This window comes from Phycodurus eques, chromosome 1 (assembly GCF_024500275.1).
Source record: "Phycodurus eques isolate BA_2022a chromosome 1, UOR_Pequ_1.1, whole genome shotgun sequence".
Classification (NCBI taxonomy): Eukaryota; Metazoa; Chordata; class Actinopteri; order Syngnathiformes; family Syngnathidae; genus Phycodurus; species Phycodurus eques.
The window spans coordinates 13724148-13743304 of NC_084525.1; the positions used below are offsets into that span (position 1 = coordinate 13724148).

The 19157-nt window shown below is 41.5% G+C and overlaps 1 protein-coding gene across 2 annotated transcripts; it reads right to left on the minus strand.

Moving 5' to 3' along the window:
* Nucleotides 1–572: 572 nt before the first annotated feature.
* zgc:65895 (uncharacterized protein LOC393546 homolog) lies at nt 573–10076 on the minus strand. 2 transcript variants are annotated; one of them, XM_061678584.1, is made up of 3 exons: nt 9724–10076; nt 6219–6270; nt 573–2500 (listed from the first exon to the last, which is right to left on the minus strand). In XM_061678584.1, exons 1-3 carry the CDS (start codon nt 9819–9821, stop codon nt 2228–2230), a joined length of 423 nt encoding a protein of 140 aa, XP_061534568.1. In that variant the 5' UTR covers nt 9822–10076; the 3' UTR covers nt 573–2227. The 2 variants fall into 2 exon arrangements, with proteins under 2 accessions (XP_061534568.1, XP_061534560.1); XM_061678576.1 differs by lacking the exon at nt 9724–10076 and adding an exon at nt 6446–9704 and having other exon boundaries at nt 574–2500.
* Between the last annotated feature and the right edge of the window lie 9081 nt (nt 10077–19157).

The window sequence follows — 19157 nt, forward strand, 5'->3', positions numbered from 1 at the left end:
CGATGTGAAGCAATACACAGAAACGCTGGCTATGCTACAAAATTTTCAAATAAGAGTATGCTGTTAATTTTTGAAAAGTGCAGTACATTTTTTTTAAACAGCCTATTTTCCGTCACTTTCTGTAAAGAATATTAAATCTTTTTTCTCTCTTCAGGTTTCAATTCAGAATAGAATGCGCAGTGTTCCCAATGCATTTGTGTATATATAAATAAAAGCCATTAGAATTTTGGGCTTTACTCACTTTTTTTCAACGCTATGATTCAGAACACAAATATATGCTGATCAGATAAATATATTTCCAGAAAAAAAACTGCATAAAGCTCAGCCTTGCATCCCAACAGTGTAGATTGTGAATGTATGAGGCAACAAGCAAATTATTAAATTACATTATTATGTAATGTAATTCACTATATGGATTAAATGATTTTAAAATATATAAAATCTAACAAATTTGCATTTGAATGAGCTTTTTTTTTTTTTTTTTTTTTTTTCTCTCAATGAGATCAGCAAACACAAACATGACGTCATCGCGTAGCTGAGTCGCACCCCCGCTCAGGAAAGACGCGTGCACGTCCACGTGACATTTTGAAGCGGAGGGTGGGGGCAGTGGGGAACGTGCTGCTGTGCTGTTGTGCGCATGCCTAATAAAAATGTGGAAGCTGCCTACATGTAGGTGAATTTGTGCACACGCAATGCATTCAACAATTATACATGCTTGTTTGTTTCTATGTGCCCTGTGATTGTCTGGCGACCAGTTCAGTGGTGTATACGGCCTCTCGCCCAGAGTCAGCGGGGATAGGCTCCAGCACGACCCTAGTGAGGATAAACGGTACGGAAAATGGATGGCTGGATGCATGCATTTACCCTCTGGGATTAAAACAATATGTATTTCTACACTCCCATTTGGTTAAACCATACCTACCGAGTCTCTCACCCTGACATCTGGATTTTGGCCTGCTTTTCTCCCTCCTCAGAGAGAGAGAGGCAATAAAGTATATCCAGTAAAAAGAAAAAAACAGTCCATTTGTTTCTTTGTTTTGACTTTTATTTGAGGTGCAACTGTCTAGTGCAAATTGTAACGTCACATTTGTGATGGGCTGAGGAACATGCACAAAAGATTGACATATTTTCTGCGAGGCATTCCTCCATTTTCCAAGTGTGTGTGCCTGTGTCCTTTTGAGTGTCCTAGCAGCAACACAAACGCTTGGCTGCACAAAATCACAAAAAAAAAAAAAAAAAGTAAAGTAAAGCTTCCTCATTCACTTCAACAAAACAATTTAAGTGACAAACATCCCAGAAAAGAAACAGTCGGTATCGTTTTGACTGAGCAAAGTGACGATAGTCACCGCAGGAGAGACAGTGTTCAGCGTGGAAGTAAATGATCCTCATCTGTTCCCGTCCTGAGTGCTGACATCACAGGTACTTCAGAGCCTGGCAAACCATAGATAGATATATACATTTACAAATATATTTACATGAATAAAATAACTGAAAAGAGATTATATATGTATCTATGGTTAAAAACCAGGCACTTTGCAGAATTGGAAATGTTTTAATATGTACAAACCTACAGTCGTATCCTATTCGTCTCCATTATTTATCTTGTACACATCACTAGGACATTAAATTACATCCACAAGAGCAAACAAAGAAAATAAATCCTAAACCCTCCCCAGTTTACCCTATAAAAACAACAACATTGATTCCCTGCATGAATATTCAACTCTTCCAATAGGGGAGGGTGCGTCGAGGGTGGGAACAGCAACGTAACACGGGAGAAGAACACCGAACCCTACAAGTGAAAAGTGAGGTGCCAATTAACACAGTTCATCTTTTCTCTTAAAACCGCCTCAAACCAGACCATCAAGACTGGAAATGACTGGTTCCCATTCTAGATGGGGGGGCGCACGCAAGTCCTCTGATAAATTTCATCTATCTTTAGCAGCAACATGTGCATGTGGAGAAAAAAAAAATGGAATGTGTGTGCTGGGTTGAGGTGGTGCGCTGACATTGGCACACGCTCCACAGGTCACACAAGGAGGGATTTGACGCCAATGCCTGCTTGCGGGTTTCAGTTCATGTCTGCTTGTTGTGATTGTCTGAGCAGGTCAAAGTTGCGAGACAAGGCAGAATAAATTAAATGTGCAACAAAACACTTGCGGGAGTTCCTCGAGAAGGTGGCATAGTTGGTTGGGGGGGCCTCACAGATCTTACGGATCTTTCCTCTTTACGCGGACGAGCCCGAGTTCTGTGCAGAGGGGAGTGCTTGCGCGGTTCCAACCGAGCCCGGGACCTGAGGCTGCTGGGCAGCGCCGGTGGGGGAGCTGCTAGTTTGGACCTGGGCCTGGAACTGAGCCATCTGCTCGGGGCTGGCCAGGTTCTTGAGCAGGTTGTTCTCTTGCTCCAGTTGAGTGTTGCGCTCCATCAGTTCCTTGATTTGCTCCTTCAGCACCTCCACCTCCTCGCGTACAGCGTACATCAGGTGACTCTTCACCAGGTCCTGAGGATGGGATGAGGACTCATTAAAACACTCACGCCAAGGGTTGTAAAATTCTAGCCATTTTCAAAATTGAGTTCCAGTTAATCAAAAATTCAAGATCACAGTAAACACTGGATTGAAGCAAGAATTTACAAAGTCAATGGTAGAACTACATGAAAATAAAAGCATAGAAATTAAAAGAACCAAAGAATCACACAAGCAGCCACAGAGACATAAACCATAAAAATGTGGCCAAAACACAAAGAAAACAATTTGAACATTTCCATGGAAATGAAAAGTACTTTTTGGGAAGTAAACCAGTAATATGCACAATTGAAGGTTGGCTCTTAATAGTGAACTTCAATAAATTTGAAGAAAAAGCAGAATGCTGACTTCAAAGTGGTACCTTGTGAGTTTTTCAAGTTACGAGTTGTCACTTGGTTGATTTTTTTGCTTTGTGATGTGAGTCAAAATTTGAGGTACACAATCTATAGATACGCCACCACTCGAAAGAAGCCACGTATAAAAGAAAAATATTGCTTTGGCACCATCTTGTGGGGTTAAAGATCTACAGTGGGTACGGAAAGTATTCAGACCCCCTTAAAATTTTAACTCTTTGTTATATTGCACCCATGTGGTAAAATAATTTAAGTTCATTTTAAGTTCATTACGTTCATTATCATTAAGTTCACACAGCAGCCTATATTGACAGAAAAAAACGGAACTGCTGACATTTTTGCAGATTAAAAAAGGAAAAACTGAAATATCACACAGCCATAAGTATTCAGACCCTTTGCTCAGTATTTAGTTGAAGCACCCTTTGAGCTAATACAGCAATGAGTCTTTTTGGGAATGATGCAACGAAGTTTTTCAGACCTGGATTTGGGGATCATCTGCCATTCCTCCTTGCAGATCCTCTCCAGTTCGGTCAGGTTGGATGGTGAACGTTGGTGGACAGCCATTTTCAGGTCTCTCCAGAGATGCTCAATTGGGTTTAAGTCTGGGCTCTGGCTGGGCCATTCAAGAACAGTCACAGAGTTGTTCTGAAGCCCCTCCTTCGTTATTTTAGCTGTGTGCTGAGGGTCATTGTCTTGTTGGAAGGTGAACCTTCGGCCCAGTCTAAAGGTTCTGAGCACTCTGGAAAAGGCTTTCGTCCAGGATATCCCTGTACTTGGCCGCATTCATCTTTTCATCGATTGCAACCAGTCTCCCTGTCCCTGCAGCTGAAAAACACCCCCACAGCATGATGCTGCCACCCCCATGTTGGGACTGTATTGGTGATGAGCAGTGCCTGGTTTTCTCCACATGTACCGCTTAGAATTAAGGCCAACAATTTCCATCTTGGTCTCATCAGACCAGAGAATCTTATTTCTCACCATCTTGGAGTCCTTCAGTTGTTTTTTAGCAAACTCTACGCAGGCTTGCACTGAGGAGAGGCTTCCGTCGGGCCGCTCTGCTATAAAGCCCCGACTGGTGGAGGGCTGCAGTGATGGTTGACTCTCTCGAACTTTCTCCCATCTCCATCTCTGGAGCTCAGCCACAGTGATCTTTGGGTTCTTCTTTAACCTCTCTCACCAAGGCTCTTCTCCCCCAATTGCTCAGTTTGGCCAGACAGCCAGCTCTAGGAAGGGTTCTGATCGTCCCAAACGTCTTCCATTTCAGGATTATGGAGGCCAGTGTGCTCTTAGGAACCTTAAGTGCAGCCGAATTTTTTTTGTAACCTTGGCCAGATCTGTGCCTTGCCACAATTCTGTCTGAGCTTTTCAGGCAGTTCCTTTGACCTCATGATTCTCATTTGCTCTGACATGCAATGTGAGCAGTTCGGTCTTATGTAGAGAATTGTGTGGCTTTCCTAATCAAGTCCAATCAGTATAATCAAACACGGCTGGACTTCAATGAAGGTGTAGAACCATCTCAAAGATGGTCAGAAGAAATGGACAGCACAAGAGTTAAATATAATATACGAGTGCCACAGCAAAGGGTCTGAATACTTATGGCTCTGTGATATTTCAGTTTTACTTTTTTATAAATCTGCAAAAATTTCAACAATTCTGTTTTTTTCTGTCAAAATGGGGTGGTGTGTGTACATTGAGGAAAAAAATGATTCAATGATTTTAGCAAATGGCTTCAATAACACATTTTAACTCAACACTCACGTTTTTGTTGTTCAATAAAAGAATTGATTATTATTAGACACTGTGTAACATTTTCAGTTTACTGGCCAAAATCCATGTCTGCGTTTGTATGTGTTATCATTGGTGTATTATGAATCTTTGCTAGTAATCCGAGACATTCTTGTAAGCGAAGAATTTTAGATTTTTACAAAAGAGTGGTCACCCAGTAGGGGAGCGCCTGGACAGTTTGCCATCTTGAAATTGAAGTTGTTAATTGTACTATTTTGCATGGATGAAAAACACAATGTTTATATTTACGCATATTAGTTCCAAAATTCGTCCTGCATAACTTCCCATGGAAATTTACCAGAAACTCTCCTGTAAATTTCTATAGGAAGTTAAGATGGGGAATATATATATATATATATTTTTTTAAACCCCGCTAGTTGTGGCAGATGGCGCTCCACTACTGGGTCACCACTCTTATGTATAAATAAATCTAAAATTCTTCGCTTACAAAAATGTATCGGATTATTAGCAAAGATCATAATACACCAATGATAACACATACAGACGCAGACATCCATTTTGGCCAGTAAACAACTGAAAATGTTACACAGTGTCCCTTTAAATAATTTATTGAACAATCAATTATTTTATTGAAGTGAGTGTTGAGTTAAAATGTTACTCATACAACTGACCATAAATACCAACAGTCCCATTTAAAATGTTAAGAGCCCCTCTCTCCCTCCAGAAAAAAAAAAAAACATTCAAAACAAATATTAAAAAAACCTCAAGCTTCTCCAGCCTAACCTCTACAGAAAAAGCTAAACCCTTCAGACTCTATATATTCAAGTGTACTTGCGTGAAATCTGCCTGTTTTAGTCGCGATTGTGCTAAAATATATTTCCCCAACCACATTTCAATTCCCTATTACAAGCCAACCTTCAATTTGGCAAATTCCTGGTTTATTTCCACGATTTCCTATGGAAAGTTTCTAACCTTTGAAAATTCACAGAATTTAAAACATCCCGAGCATTCACGAAAAGTACGGGCCCAAGGATGCAGGACCACCGAACGAACACACAGGATCACCACAACGATGATGATGACAGCAGAAGGGAGGTTAAGGCGTTATAATCTGAGCATCCCCCTCCTCGCTGTGCAGCTACGGAACAAAATGTCCCCGCACAGAGTAGGAGGAGCCAATAGCTGGGTATTTATATTGAAAGGAGGGGAGGCTGCCTCCTGCCTAGCAACATGCTGCTGAAGAGAGGATGGGATGAGGACAGGGGGGAGCGTGTGAAGCTCGGCTTGGCCCACATCATCAGTCCAAATCGTGACAGTGCACGACATCGAAACACGCGGGGATAATCTTTTTCTTCTTCTTCCCATCTTTTGGATGAGCCTTCTCCAATTTTAAAGCTAATTTTAGGTTTTAAAATCAGATGTCCTTCTTGATCCGAAAACCTTCCTAATAATGCAAAATAAACCTTTTCCTATTAAGGTCATATCACGAAAAACTCACGAGACTAGAAAACTGTCAGGGCCTGCCTTGGCATTACGTAACGCCAGCGGCAGCACATACGAGTCAGTTGATAGTGCGGATGAGGACAACAACATACCATTGCTTGCTCAATCTTGTTGTCAATGGCCACGACACTTGCACCCGAAGAGCTGAAACACAAACAAACACAAAGTCAATTTGATGGCCTGAAAGGCGCTAGTATGATGCAAGACGCGTCGAATGTTCCAGCAGGTACGCGCGACAACAGGCGAACCGGACCAAAGCGGCGCAGGAATAGCACACGCAAAGTGGCCACATTTGGATTCCGAGCAAAACATTTTGTACCTTCTGTCAAGCCTGACCGACGCGCTCTCCTTCCCGAGTACGGAGGACAGAAACGAGATGGAGAAATTCCGCAGATGGCAAACGCCAAGGTCCATCGCCACCGTGTAACACTGAGAATTCATGCTATCCCGTCCATCGACTCGGCCCAGCTCAGCTCAAGAGGACATCCGGTGGTGCAAACGTCAAACCGGAGCGCATTCTGCAGCTCCACGGCCGCTGAGGTTGGGCACAAAGACTGAGGTCGTGGAGGAGGAGGAGGAGGAGAGGGGGCTGTCTCGCTGCAAGATGCAAGCGGGGGAAACAGCGCCAGCAGCCACCTTATTGGCTGGAAACGAGCCTCATTTGCATAATCATATGCGAGACGGCGACCACGGATTGGAGGAAGCAGCCAAGTTCATTAGCCTCATAAATGTAGGAGCCAGCGGCCACGGATTGCGTGTGTTTGTCAAAATATATAGCACACTGTCTAAAATGCTACCATGTTGACATCTGCTTGTTTTTATTCAAAAACATGGATGCAAGTGATGGGAAATGACACGGGCCGTTTTAAAAGGAAAATGTCGCCACCTTTAGGCTGATAACTAAATTTACTCTTAACAGCAAATCAATGTCCTCCATTGAAATGAAGTAAAATGTCAAGAATCTGCTACAGCCCCCCAACACAATTATTTTGGTACACGTTTTTGAAAAAGAAAACCAGCAACACAACTGTGTTGTAAAATATACATATTAAAAATATATTACAAATAATATACTGGCTTTCTGAAGTGTAATTAATCTGAAAGTCAGACAGACTGTGGTACATTCGTGTGTTGATGTGTGCCTTTAAGAAGCGTAGGCTAGTAAGTGACCACAGCTGCAGTCAGTCTAGTTGGCTGTTTACCACATGCTTTGTTCAGTGTTAGCTAGCAGGAAAAAATTAAATACTCATAAGTTGGGGCACTCGTAAGTCAAGGCACCACTGTCGGTAAATTTCATTCATACAGTTTAATAATTCTCACAGAGAGGACTCACAAAGTGCTTTGCGTGGTTAAAATAGTTACAAACATTATACAGTTAATAGAAGATTAATCAAAACAATCAGGTCTTATTGGAATGCTTGCCTAAACTGCTGAGGCACAGTAAGTAAAAGGCAGTCAGCAGAACAGATCCACCATTTAGCTACCAAGCCATTAAGGCCAGCAATTATGTGTGGTACGAGTACCACTAGTGGTATGCAGGCTGTCTAGTGCTATGGGAAAGAATCACTGAATTAAATACAAATTTCAACCATATCAAACATACCTGAAAGAAGCTTGTAGCTATGAATACAGCCAGTTTAAACTTGGTATTAAATCTAGTAGTGCATTTACTTTTCATGTCCAATACAGTTGTTATTTTTCAAATACAGTACAAGTAGTAAAGTGAGTTGTATTTAATCTTCAAGTACCGTACAATAGAACAATATATTTGCATTTAATCTGTCCAGTGTTTACACATTTAAGTGCAATTTGTATTTAACTAATTGAATCATAATTTGCATATATTGTGTCTTTTCCTATGTTGAAGCACAGTGTTAATGTTCAAACTGAATAATGTTACAGTGGATTAAAATAATAGAATTTTTAGGAATAAAACCTCTGCCTCATTTTTGATGAACACTTAGGCCTACTATTTTGCTACATTTCAGTGTTAGTCATGATGGTGGCTTCCAGGAAACTATTTTTTGCAAGTGTTTTTTGAGGTGGTACTGGGTATAAAAAGTTTGACGACCACTAATTTAGCTTATTTACGACACATGGAAAGTGCATTCAATTAAGGACTCAAGTTGAAAGATATGATGTAAATTGCTGTGTGAATCAACAACTAAAGATAATAAAGCCATGGAAAGAGGACTAATATTTTCCTTGATTTACTGCCATTAGTATCTACATTACTAACTACACTCAAAATAATTTCTGAACACATTAACAGCAAAGGAATCGTAACATAACAGTGGAAACCGTAAAACAGCACCAAGAAAGGTAATTGATCCCAAACAAGGCGTCATTGATTTGCACAATCAAGACTCACGAGCAAAGATCACAAAAACAGCAAGAAACCCTGACGACATCACTCAGGTCCATCACATCAATCACCGGTTATTAAGGCTGATGCCATCACTAAAGGATAAGCTGTGCACAAAGGAGAGGGAAGTGGATTGAGGAACTTTGTGGAGGAGGCAGATAAAACACAAGAACCATTTTGCCGTTAAAGGCTTGGATTTCATCTGTCCATCTGACCAAACAACATTTTAATCTGGTCAGGCTGATATCTGACCTATCGCTGCTCAATGGCACCTTGGATTGGCTGACAGAACAAAGAAAGAAGCTTTTGGCCTTAAGTTTTCAAAATGCACCACTTCTCACACACACCTTCATCAAAACCTGCTCCTTTAATGAAATCTCACTTTTGTCTTACCCAGGTTCAACAGAACTACAAATTGATGTCAGAGAAGCTTGAATGTAAGAAGGTGGTTTATAATTTCCATTATTAATAAACAGTAAATATAGCACAAACTATGATCCCAAAACAATTCAACATCATTTCAAACTCTGACAAAGTTACCCTTAAAATCAATGGCTTATAGATAATTTGATTTAGATAAAAATTTCAGTGTAAAACCTACTCTCTACTTATAGACTCAATTTGTGATAACAACCCAGGCTAAACCTAGCTCCTCCCCAGCATACAAAAATCTTAGAACAGACAATGTGTCACTTCAGCATACTTTCCTTGACACCAACTACTACTTTCCAATTAGCAAGGGCTTAGCCATCTTGTGGCCTTTTAGGACACTCCAGAAAGCTAAAAAAAAATTGTAGATTCTGATAATAGGTGAAGTTTTCCACTAAATAGCTGAGGATTAAGTTTCACGGGAAAAAAACGAGTATGGTGAATTCCCGTGTAGCAGACCTCAACGAGGCGAGGGGTCCACTGGATATCGTGTGTTAATTAATGGGTTACATGCTTTGTCGGCCCACTGAAGCCCACTAGTGGGCAGAGCAATGGGGACGCCAACATGGGAGCTGGAACATGCTGTTCAACTGTGCCAGTTAGTGAGCCAAGATGGCGACAGATTTGGCCGGTTGATGAAAAGGTTGCACGTGCAAAGGAGACAACGTCAGACAGGTCAGGGTCTGCTTTTGTTCAGGAGTTGTTTTGATGCATTGTGACAGGAAGTTGTATTTGAAAGACCACCTGACAAAATTCCAGTTGAACAACAGCACCACCACACAACAAAAGACCTCCATCGTTACCTCTTCAGATGCTTCTCCAGCTCCCAGAAAAATAGCTTCACGGCCATGGCGTCGCGACCCTGCGCTCCTCCGGCCCCGGTCAGCCCCTTCTCTCGCATTGATGCTCAGGGTAAAAACAAACACAGTGTCCATGCGGTGGGGCCCCCACCCTCCGCCTTAACCCAAAACGAGCACCAGCACCACCACTGCGCCTCCTCCGTCCTCCAGACCCAATCCCCTGTCCCCCTTAGTGCTTCACATTGGGGGAATCTGACAAACAACGTCGTCCTGGGATGGAGCCGAGGAGGACGGGGAAGGGAGCGGGAGTGCGTGTGGACGACAGTGCTGCGGTGCCCCCAATGGCGCCTGAATCGAAGATTGGTAGTGTGGCGAGAAGCTCTAAGAGGCTGGGCTGTGACGTCACGCCAGTAGGACTCGTGTCACCTCCCCTTCTGTTGTTATGTAAACTGTCAGTAGAGATTAGAGCAATCCATCCAATGGGATAAGCCCTTTTTGACCACATACTCAGTTAGCACGCGCATCATCACCTAACAAGCCACGCCCAAACGCTTGCTTGTTTCCTACAACATCCTCTCAAGAAGCGACAGGATACCACTGTACACCCCAACTCCCCAATGCTCTTAGCAATTTGTGGTGAATAGCACACTAAGAATGGGATCCTTGTACCTTAAACGTGAAAATTCACCCCATTGCCCGTGCGTCTTCCATAAAGAGAAGGATTGTGTCCGCACAAGGGAATATGTAAGTTTTAGCAGGCGCACCACTGGCTGTGTTGTCACTACGCATCAGTGCACGCACACTGAACATTAACACGCACGGCATGGGGCTTCGTTGGCCTCACGTGTGTCTCCATACGAGAAGAAGCTCACACTGGCTAAGGCACAGTCGCTAGGATAAAGGTAAAGGCAAATGCGGCAAATTTTGGGCCTCACAGTATAATTGCCAGTCATTTTTTAAAATGATGATTATTATTATTATTTTTTTAAAACAAGAAAAAAATAATTCAGAGTCCAGTTGCCTCGATTCCACACTTTTGTGGATTACCATGATCTGCATGACTGAGAATCTATGCAGATACAAAGAAAAAAATAATGTTTAGCAAGCACACTGCTATTTTTTTTACGGATATTGTGACAGTAAGTTAAAACTGACCGGCAATTTTGCTATTAGGCTAAGGAAATAATGTATCAGCAACAGGCCAGACATAAGAGTTCACCCTGCTTGCCACACAATGTAGCGGAAAGGTAAGCACAATTTTGTATAGAGTGAAATGACAGTGGACCCCTTCCTAATCGTGGTTTGCTAAATTCATGAATTAACGAATTCACGTTGGGTTTTTCTGTGGAATCGATCCTTGCATTTTTAGCCATTTGCAGCAGGGCTTGGTCCCTATGCCCTGCCAATGTCGGGCGTTTACTGTTTTAGATTTTTTGCTTGGGCGTGTACACAGTTGCACAGAACAAAAGGCTGGAAACCGGTTTTAGGGCGAGCTTGTTGATGTGGAGATAGGTCCACTTTCAGCTAATCGCTGATGGCACTGAGGGTTCGGCTCAGCCAATACTGTGAGACTTTAACACTGCAACTTCTGAGAAGTTAAGATGGGATGCTTTCATTGCAGACCATCCATTCAAAGCTCTATAAAGGGCTGTCACATATGCAGTGGGTACAGAAAGTATTCAGAACCCCTTAAATCTTTCACTCTTTGTTATATTGCAGCCATTTGCTGAAGTCACTGAAGTTATTTTTTTCACCTCAATGTACACACAGCACCCCATATTGACAGAAAAATACGGAATTGTTGAAATTTTTGTAGAATTATTAAAAATGAAAAACTGAAATATCACACCTATAAGTATTCAGACCCTTTGCTCAGTATTTAGTAGAAGCACCCTTTTGAGCTAATACAGCCATAGGTCTTTTTGGGAATGATGCAACAGGTTTTTCACACCTGGATTTGGGGATCCTCTGCCATTCCTCCTTGCAGATCCTCTCCAGTTCTGTCAGGTTGGATGGTGAACATCGGTGGACAGCTATTTTCAGGTCTATCCAGAGATGCTCAATTGGGTTTAAGTCAGGGCTCTGTCTGGGCCATTCAATAACAGTCACCGAGGTGTTCTGAAGCCACTCCTTCGTTATTTTAGCTGTCTGCTTAGGCTCATCATCTTGTTGGAAGGTGAACCTTCGGGCCCAGTCTGAGGTCCTGAGCAGGTTTTCGTCCAGGATATCCCTGTACTTGGCCGCATTCATCTTTGCTTCGATTGCAACCAGTCGTCCTGTCCCTGCAACTGAAAAACACCCCCACAGCATGATGCTGCCACCACCATGCTTCACTGTTGGGACTGTATTGGACAAGTAATGAGCACTGTCTGGTTTTCTCCACACATACCGTTTAGAATTAAGGCTAAAAAAAAATTTCTTGGTCTCATCAGACCTGAGAATCTTATTTCTCACCATTTTGGAGTCCTTCAGGTGTTTTTTGTAGCAAACTCCATGCAGGTTTTCATGTGTCTTGCACTGAGGAGAGGCTTCCGTTGGGCCACTCTGCCATAAAGCCCCGACTGGTGGAGGGCTGCAGTGATGGTTGACTTTCTAGAACTTTCTCCCATCTCCCGACTGCATCTCTGGAGCTCAGCCACAGTGATCTTTTGGTTCTACTTTACCTCTCTCACCAAAGCTCTTCTCCCCCGATTGCTCAGTTTGGCCGGACGGCCTGCTCTAGGAAGGGTTCTGGTTGTCCCAAACGTCTTCCATTTAAGGATTATATACGTTTTTGTAACCTTGGCCAGATCTGTGCCTTGCCACAATTCTGTCTCTGAGCTCTTCAGGCAGTTCCTTTGACCTCCTGATTCTCATTTGCTCTGACATGCACTGTGAGCTGTAAGGTCTTAAATAGACAGGTGTGTGGCTTTCCTAATCAATATAATCAAACACAGCTGGACTCCAATGAAGGTCTAGAACCATCTCAAGGATGATCAGAAGAAATGGACAGCACCTGAGTTAAATATATGAGTGTCACAGCAAAGGGTCTGAATACTTATGGCTGTGTGATATTTCAGTTTTTCTTTTTGGTGAGAATTGTGCTGTGATTGGGTTGTTTCCCTCCCTTGTCTCCTACATCACTTTTCCTCAAGCAGTGGGGAGACAGTGTCAGTGTCACGATAGAGTTAACAGTTTATTTACCATAACCACAGCAGCACACGTTATCAATATGTAGTGGACCTCAGCGAAATCGTTTTCAGTGTCATTTGGTTGACAGTTGAAGGTCTCACAGTTCAGCAGCTCGAGGGCGAGCCTTATTTTGCATTTTATTTATCATTTATTTAACCAGGTAAAAGCTTATTGAGATATAAAATCAATTTTTCAAAACTCAAGAGACAGCAAAAAGTATACAGGTAGCAGAAATTATACAGGACATAACCTTCATCCATCCATCCATTTTCCGAACCGCTTATCCTCACTAGCGTCGCGGGTGTGCTGGAGCCTTGTCCCAGCTATCTTTGGGCGAGAGTCGGGTACACCCTGAACTGGTTGCCAGCCAATCGCAGGGCACATGTAAAACAACAACCATTTGCACTCACATTTACACCTATGGGCAACTTAATGCCTGCAATTAACCTGCAATTAACCTAATGGTTTTTGCAATGTAGGAGGAAACCGGTGTACCCAAAGAAAACCCACGCAGGCACGGGGACAGCAAGGTCATATTCGAAACCGGGTCCTCAGAACTGTGAGGCAGATTTACTAACCAGTCGTCCACCGACCCTAACCTAACCGTCTCACACAACAACAACATTCATACAATAAATAAAAATAATAGTGATATTGACATGTACGACATCTGATTTAAAAACAGTGACAAACCCCAAATGCTTTCGAGTACATACATTGTTGTTTTTTTTAATTTGTTCAAATTTGGCAGGCTTTTAGACTTTTTTTGGGCCTCTTTAGTCGGTTAATGACTCTATACCTCTGTGCCAAATGTTTAATATTTTTGCAGTTTTTGTGAACAGAGCCTGGGTCTGTTTTATTTATATTTTTTATTTATCGAAGATATTTCATTTACTGTTCTACATTACAATGCCAACATTCAAAATTCTTTAGAATTAAAGTTAACTGTTCTTAAAAAATATGTACTTGAATTATTATGTTCTAATATCATTATAACAGTGGGATAAAAAACAACAACAACAATACTATCGTTGATCGTGATAGTTTTGGGGAAAATATATCGTCCTATAAAAATTGCGATCATAGCAGGCTGAAACACATAATATTACGGGAGCAAATATAGATTTAAAAAATATTGTAAAAACATTAAGAATAGAGTAACAACTGTAATAAAAATCTGCACTATTGCGGGACCATGAAGTAAGAACTGTCATATAGCAGAGGATTACTGTATCTGTAATCCACGATAACCAGTTACTGGGACTCGTTTCCAGAGATGTGCATCGTGGGACTCACAGTGTCTCTCTCTAGTGTAAAATGATCTATGCTTGTATCTCAAATCATAGTTCCACATTGACATGAATCTAAATGCCCTTAATTCGTTTCAGCCCCCCCCCCCCCCCAAAAAAAAGTAATGTTTTCTAATAAACATAGGAATAACAAACAGAATGTAAATAAACAGTTTGTGCATCATGATCAGTTCAATAACGTGGCTTCTTTTGGAGTGCACGCCTTGGCCACCAGGGAGAAGTATAATAAAGACATACAGATAAATGTGGTGACGGTCATAACTCCTCAGTAACCTGCAGTAATCTTAATTATTTTTCACAGAGGATAAGAATATTTATATAATAGCATATAAGAATATATGCCTGTGAGCATTGCTATATTGTTTGCACCGCCATTGCCATTCGTTAGCTCATCAATGGTGTTTTGCATTATTTGTTAGCAAGAAGCTGAGTTGACTTTTCCCAAGGCAAAAAAAGACTGGTGGGGGCGGGGGGGAGAAAAGAAAAAAAAATTGTTTGTTTTAAATACACAAGATGTAATTCTCTGTGTTTTATGTTCCGTTTGAAAGTAAACTTCAACTGGGAGTGACAATAATCAGCTTGAAGCCTCTTTTTGAAGAATTGTTCACTCTGCTGAACTGCTACTTTTTGTGAAGTTCACTGCCACAAAGCAACCCTAGGATCTCAAATTTTTGAAAGTCAAGCAATCGGCCAAATGACAATTTGTAATATCTCGAAAAACTCAAATCGGGCCACTCATATCTCAAGGTACCACTGTATATGATTAATCTAGTTTGGCTGATTATGAGCCAAAGCCAGAAGCAAAAGTGTCCCTATTTACAAGGTCTTTACTTTGGAAAGACACACGGAAAAGAAAAACACAACTACATTAACGAAAAAGAGAACACATTTCAGTCCAAAGATGGAGAGAAAATCTGGCAAGAAAGAGGAAACTTCTGTTTGCAGTCAAGGATAAAGTCCATAATGCTTGCCAAGTTACAGACTAAATTATGCCAATTATGTATTACTCGTGCACTCACTGTAGTTGTCTCGCCATGCTGCACTATTTGCATATACTGGCCACTCATGCCAGAGTAGCATCTGCTCCATTTGCACACTGATTGAGGAGTATCTGTAACATTTGCACAACCAACATTGTCCCAGATGATCGCACTACTCGTCACTTTAAACCGCATACACTCCTTGAAGTCTCAGCGCCCTTTGCACAATGGTCATTGCACCGGACTATTGCAATATTAGTCATTCGAACTGCTCTAAGCGCTAGAGGACTCTGCATCTTTTTGCACAATTGTTTTTTGTCAATGTCTTTATGTCCCCAAAGTGTTCTGTAAATTGACTGTCTGTTGTACTAGAGCGGCTCCAACTACCGGAGACAAATTCCTTGTGTGTTTTGGACATACTTGGCAAATAAAGATGATTCTGATTCTGATTCTGAAATTGAGATAAGCAATACCCCAAAACTCAAACATCTCTCATGGGAGTCTCTGGGGTGTAAGCCAATCATTCTCAGGCCGGCACGCAACGCCTTACATAACCAGCCCGTTGCCATATGGTCCACGAGAGGACTCCAAGAGAGAAGTACAACATTTCTGCTTGTTTTAGTGACAGTGCAAGGATTTAAGCTTTTAAAGCGCACAGAAATTTGACTTGTATAGAGACCCACAAAAGAGTGTTGCTGTATGTCATGCCAAGAATTTGTTATAAATAAATCATGCATTTTGTGAGCAAAATTCCATTTGGAACCACAACCATTGGGAAGAATAGGAGAGTTTGAGATGGTTACAAATTAGGGATTAGGGGATTCTAGACAAATGTGCCTTTTTATAACGGTGGCTCTCTAGAAATGTCACGAACAAACAAGGTTTTTTAAATATTAATACAAAGAAATGGTTACATCAAAAAGCATAGGATGTTTGGTTTGTGTGTGTAATATGGGGAGAGCCCGGCAAGGGTCTTATCAAAACCTGGTGGAAAACTTGGGATCCCTGTGGCACATGGCGTCATGCTGTGCACAGAACGTTGGTAAACATTTGGAGGGGCCACATTTCCCACACAGAGATGGACTTCCCAAAAAATATCCGTCTTGAGCAAATAATGACTCTCGAGCTGGTAGAACACACACTTCATTTGGAGAGGGTATTGATTAGAGTTTTTTTTTTTTTTACATAATACAATACTACACAGAGAAATGTATGTCATTTCCTGCAAAATTCTACAGCAGCTAGAAGCACCAGGAGAAGCTGACTAATTCCCATTTAGCATCACGAAGGAACAGATAGGCATGCAGAGAGGAGGAGGAGCAGGAAGAAGAGGCAGGCAAATGTAAAAGGAGTCTTCAGCCTAATCTGTTGTTTTCTGATGGATGCCAACATGGCCCAATCCAGTACTGCCAGAATTACAACAAATAGATGGGATGGAGGATTTTCCTGCTAGACTAAACTAACCAAAAGCCACATTTAAGGAGGCGTTTCCCTCTGAGCACGAGCAGGATTTTAAAAGCAATCACCACTAGTCTTACAGTTTAATTTGGGAACCCTTTCAAAACTGCCTGGTTCTGGCTTTGTTCGTTCACTCATTGCGTGCAGCAAAGCCCCTCACCCCCACCGGTGAGAAAAGCACATTTAGGTCAGCGACTCTGAAAACGTTATTATATAAAACACTTGCCGTCCACATTGTGAGTATTGAAGGGTGGACACTGCCCTTATGTGGCAAACCCTGGAACAACATTATGGCTGTGGAGGGAATCACTTCCTATCCACTGTACTGTTCTTTAATAGCGAGTTCGCCATTTTGAAGTGCTGTTTCAATGTCTAGGGATTATAGGTTAGCCCCTATATAGTGCCCTCAATGTATTCCACAATGAATCTTGAAAAGTAGTGAACTGATGTATCCCGTGATGAACTGCGCATGAGACAAATTCACCAGTTGTAGGGCGAAAATATCTTAAGTAGCACTACACATCACAACAAGAATGGACGTTGAGGGATTTGTTTGCAATAATGTGGTAAAATACACCCCCCCCCCCCCCCCATCTTATAACAGTATAATGTTATTTATTTATTTGTTCAATATTTAGTGTGGAAGTCTGACACTGATCCGGTTCATTGTAATTATGCAACAGCAATAACATAATTAAAGTCTCCCAAGTTATTTTTCTTTTTTTTTTCCCCCATCTGACTGATGAGTCAACTATATAGAGCACTAAATGAAAATCCCAGCATAATAATCAGGAAGTAGGGAATGAGTGAATGATTCCCAACACAGCCTATGAGAAAGCAGAGCACAAGGGTGATTTTGTCACTTCTCATTAGCAGACGGACATGTGATGTGACCTCCTCACATCCAGGTGATTCCAGCCAAGAAGCACAACTAAACTCTCCCCAAAACCAAACCGTCAACTAACCAAACAAGACATGTTCAGCAAGAGCCACAAGACATACACATTAAATCTGTTTGGTTTGTCGGATTGCAGAGAACTCTTGAGCTCATTTGTTCAGTCAGTGTAAACTTTCAGTTTTGCTGACAGTGTTTAAACACAAAATAAAGCTAATACAACAGTTTGCGCAATGACTCAACAATTACTGTCCCACCCTGAATGAGTTGAGTGCAACTAATCAAGGTTGTAAAAAAATGATAACCAAACTCAGAGTAGAGCTAGGCAAATCTTGAGGTGCCTGCATCTTTTATGGCAAACTGAACTTTTATGGCTGATGGCATGTAGACTTTGACGCATGATACATTCATAACCTGCTGTGAAACACCTCGTGTTGATGAGGATTTTCAAAGAACGGAATGCTCATTTGACAATTTTGCACTGAAATGATTCTGCATCTTTTCAAAAGTTGAACAACCTGCAGGCTAAAATTGAGGACCACATAAAAGCACCACCTAACATCTCTGTCGGCAGTAGTATCCAAGCACAAGGGACACCTTTGCCTGCCAGTTTTTTACACACAGTTGTCTTGGAAGCCCTAACAAGCAGCGAACCATTACTGAACTCAACATGCCCACTGCTCAGGCCATCTAAAAAGGACACATTCCTTCAATTAATAGGCACCAAGAAGCAGGAAATGTTACTCAAAGCACCTGGATCTAAATAAATAAAAGCTTAGCAATACATCTAAGCATATTGTACAATAATGTGTTACTGCTTATCTGTTTCTTGTCCCTTGCTCACACAAATATGGAGGGGAAAAATCCCAGTGGTCTCTGTGGGAAATCGTTGGCACAGCAGAAACAGTTCTTATAAGCAGTAGAGTAAAAGCGTGACTGTTTGGAAGAAATGGCTGACACCAAAGATGGTCAGACAAAAAATAAAAATAGAGAGTGCAAACAACCAGAGTAAAAACACTGTTAAGGCAGAGCAGACAGGCCATGTAGACAAAAGCCTTCGTTTGTCTGCAGCTGAAAATTTGTCTTAGACCATGACAAAATGACCCATAAACTACAACAAGCATGCACACAGTACATGAGCTCCAACTGCTCACTCACCCTGGGAATGAAAGCAACAGCTTGAGTGGTTAATAAAGGTGTTAACCTCAGGGGAGAAGGACAAACAAGGAGGATATGAATAAAGAAGGAAAGCATGAGGCTGAATAAAATACACCACAGCAGCGCATTCGCCTGCCTCTCATTCTTTCCACATTCAAATACAACCCCAATTCCAATTAAGCTGAGACATTGTGTTAAACAATAAAAACAGAATACAATGATTTGCAAATCATGTTCGACCTATATTCAATTGAATAGACTACAAAGACATGATATTTAATGTTCAAACTGATAAACTTGATTGTTTTTAGCAAATAATCATTAACTTAGATGTTTATGGCTGCAACACGTTCCAAAAAAGATGGGACAGGGTCATGTTTACCACTGTGTTACATCACCTTTTCTTTTAACAACATTCAATTAACGTTTGGGAACTGAGGACACTAATTGTTGAAGCTTTGTAGG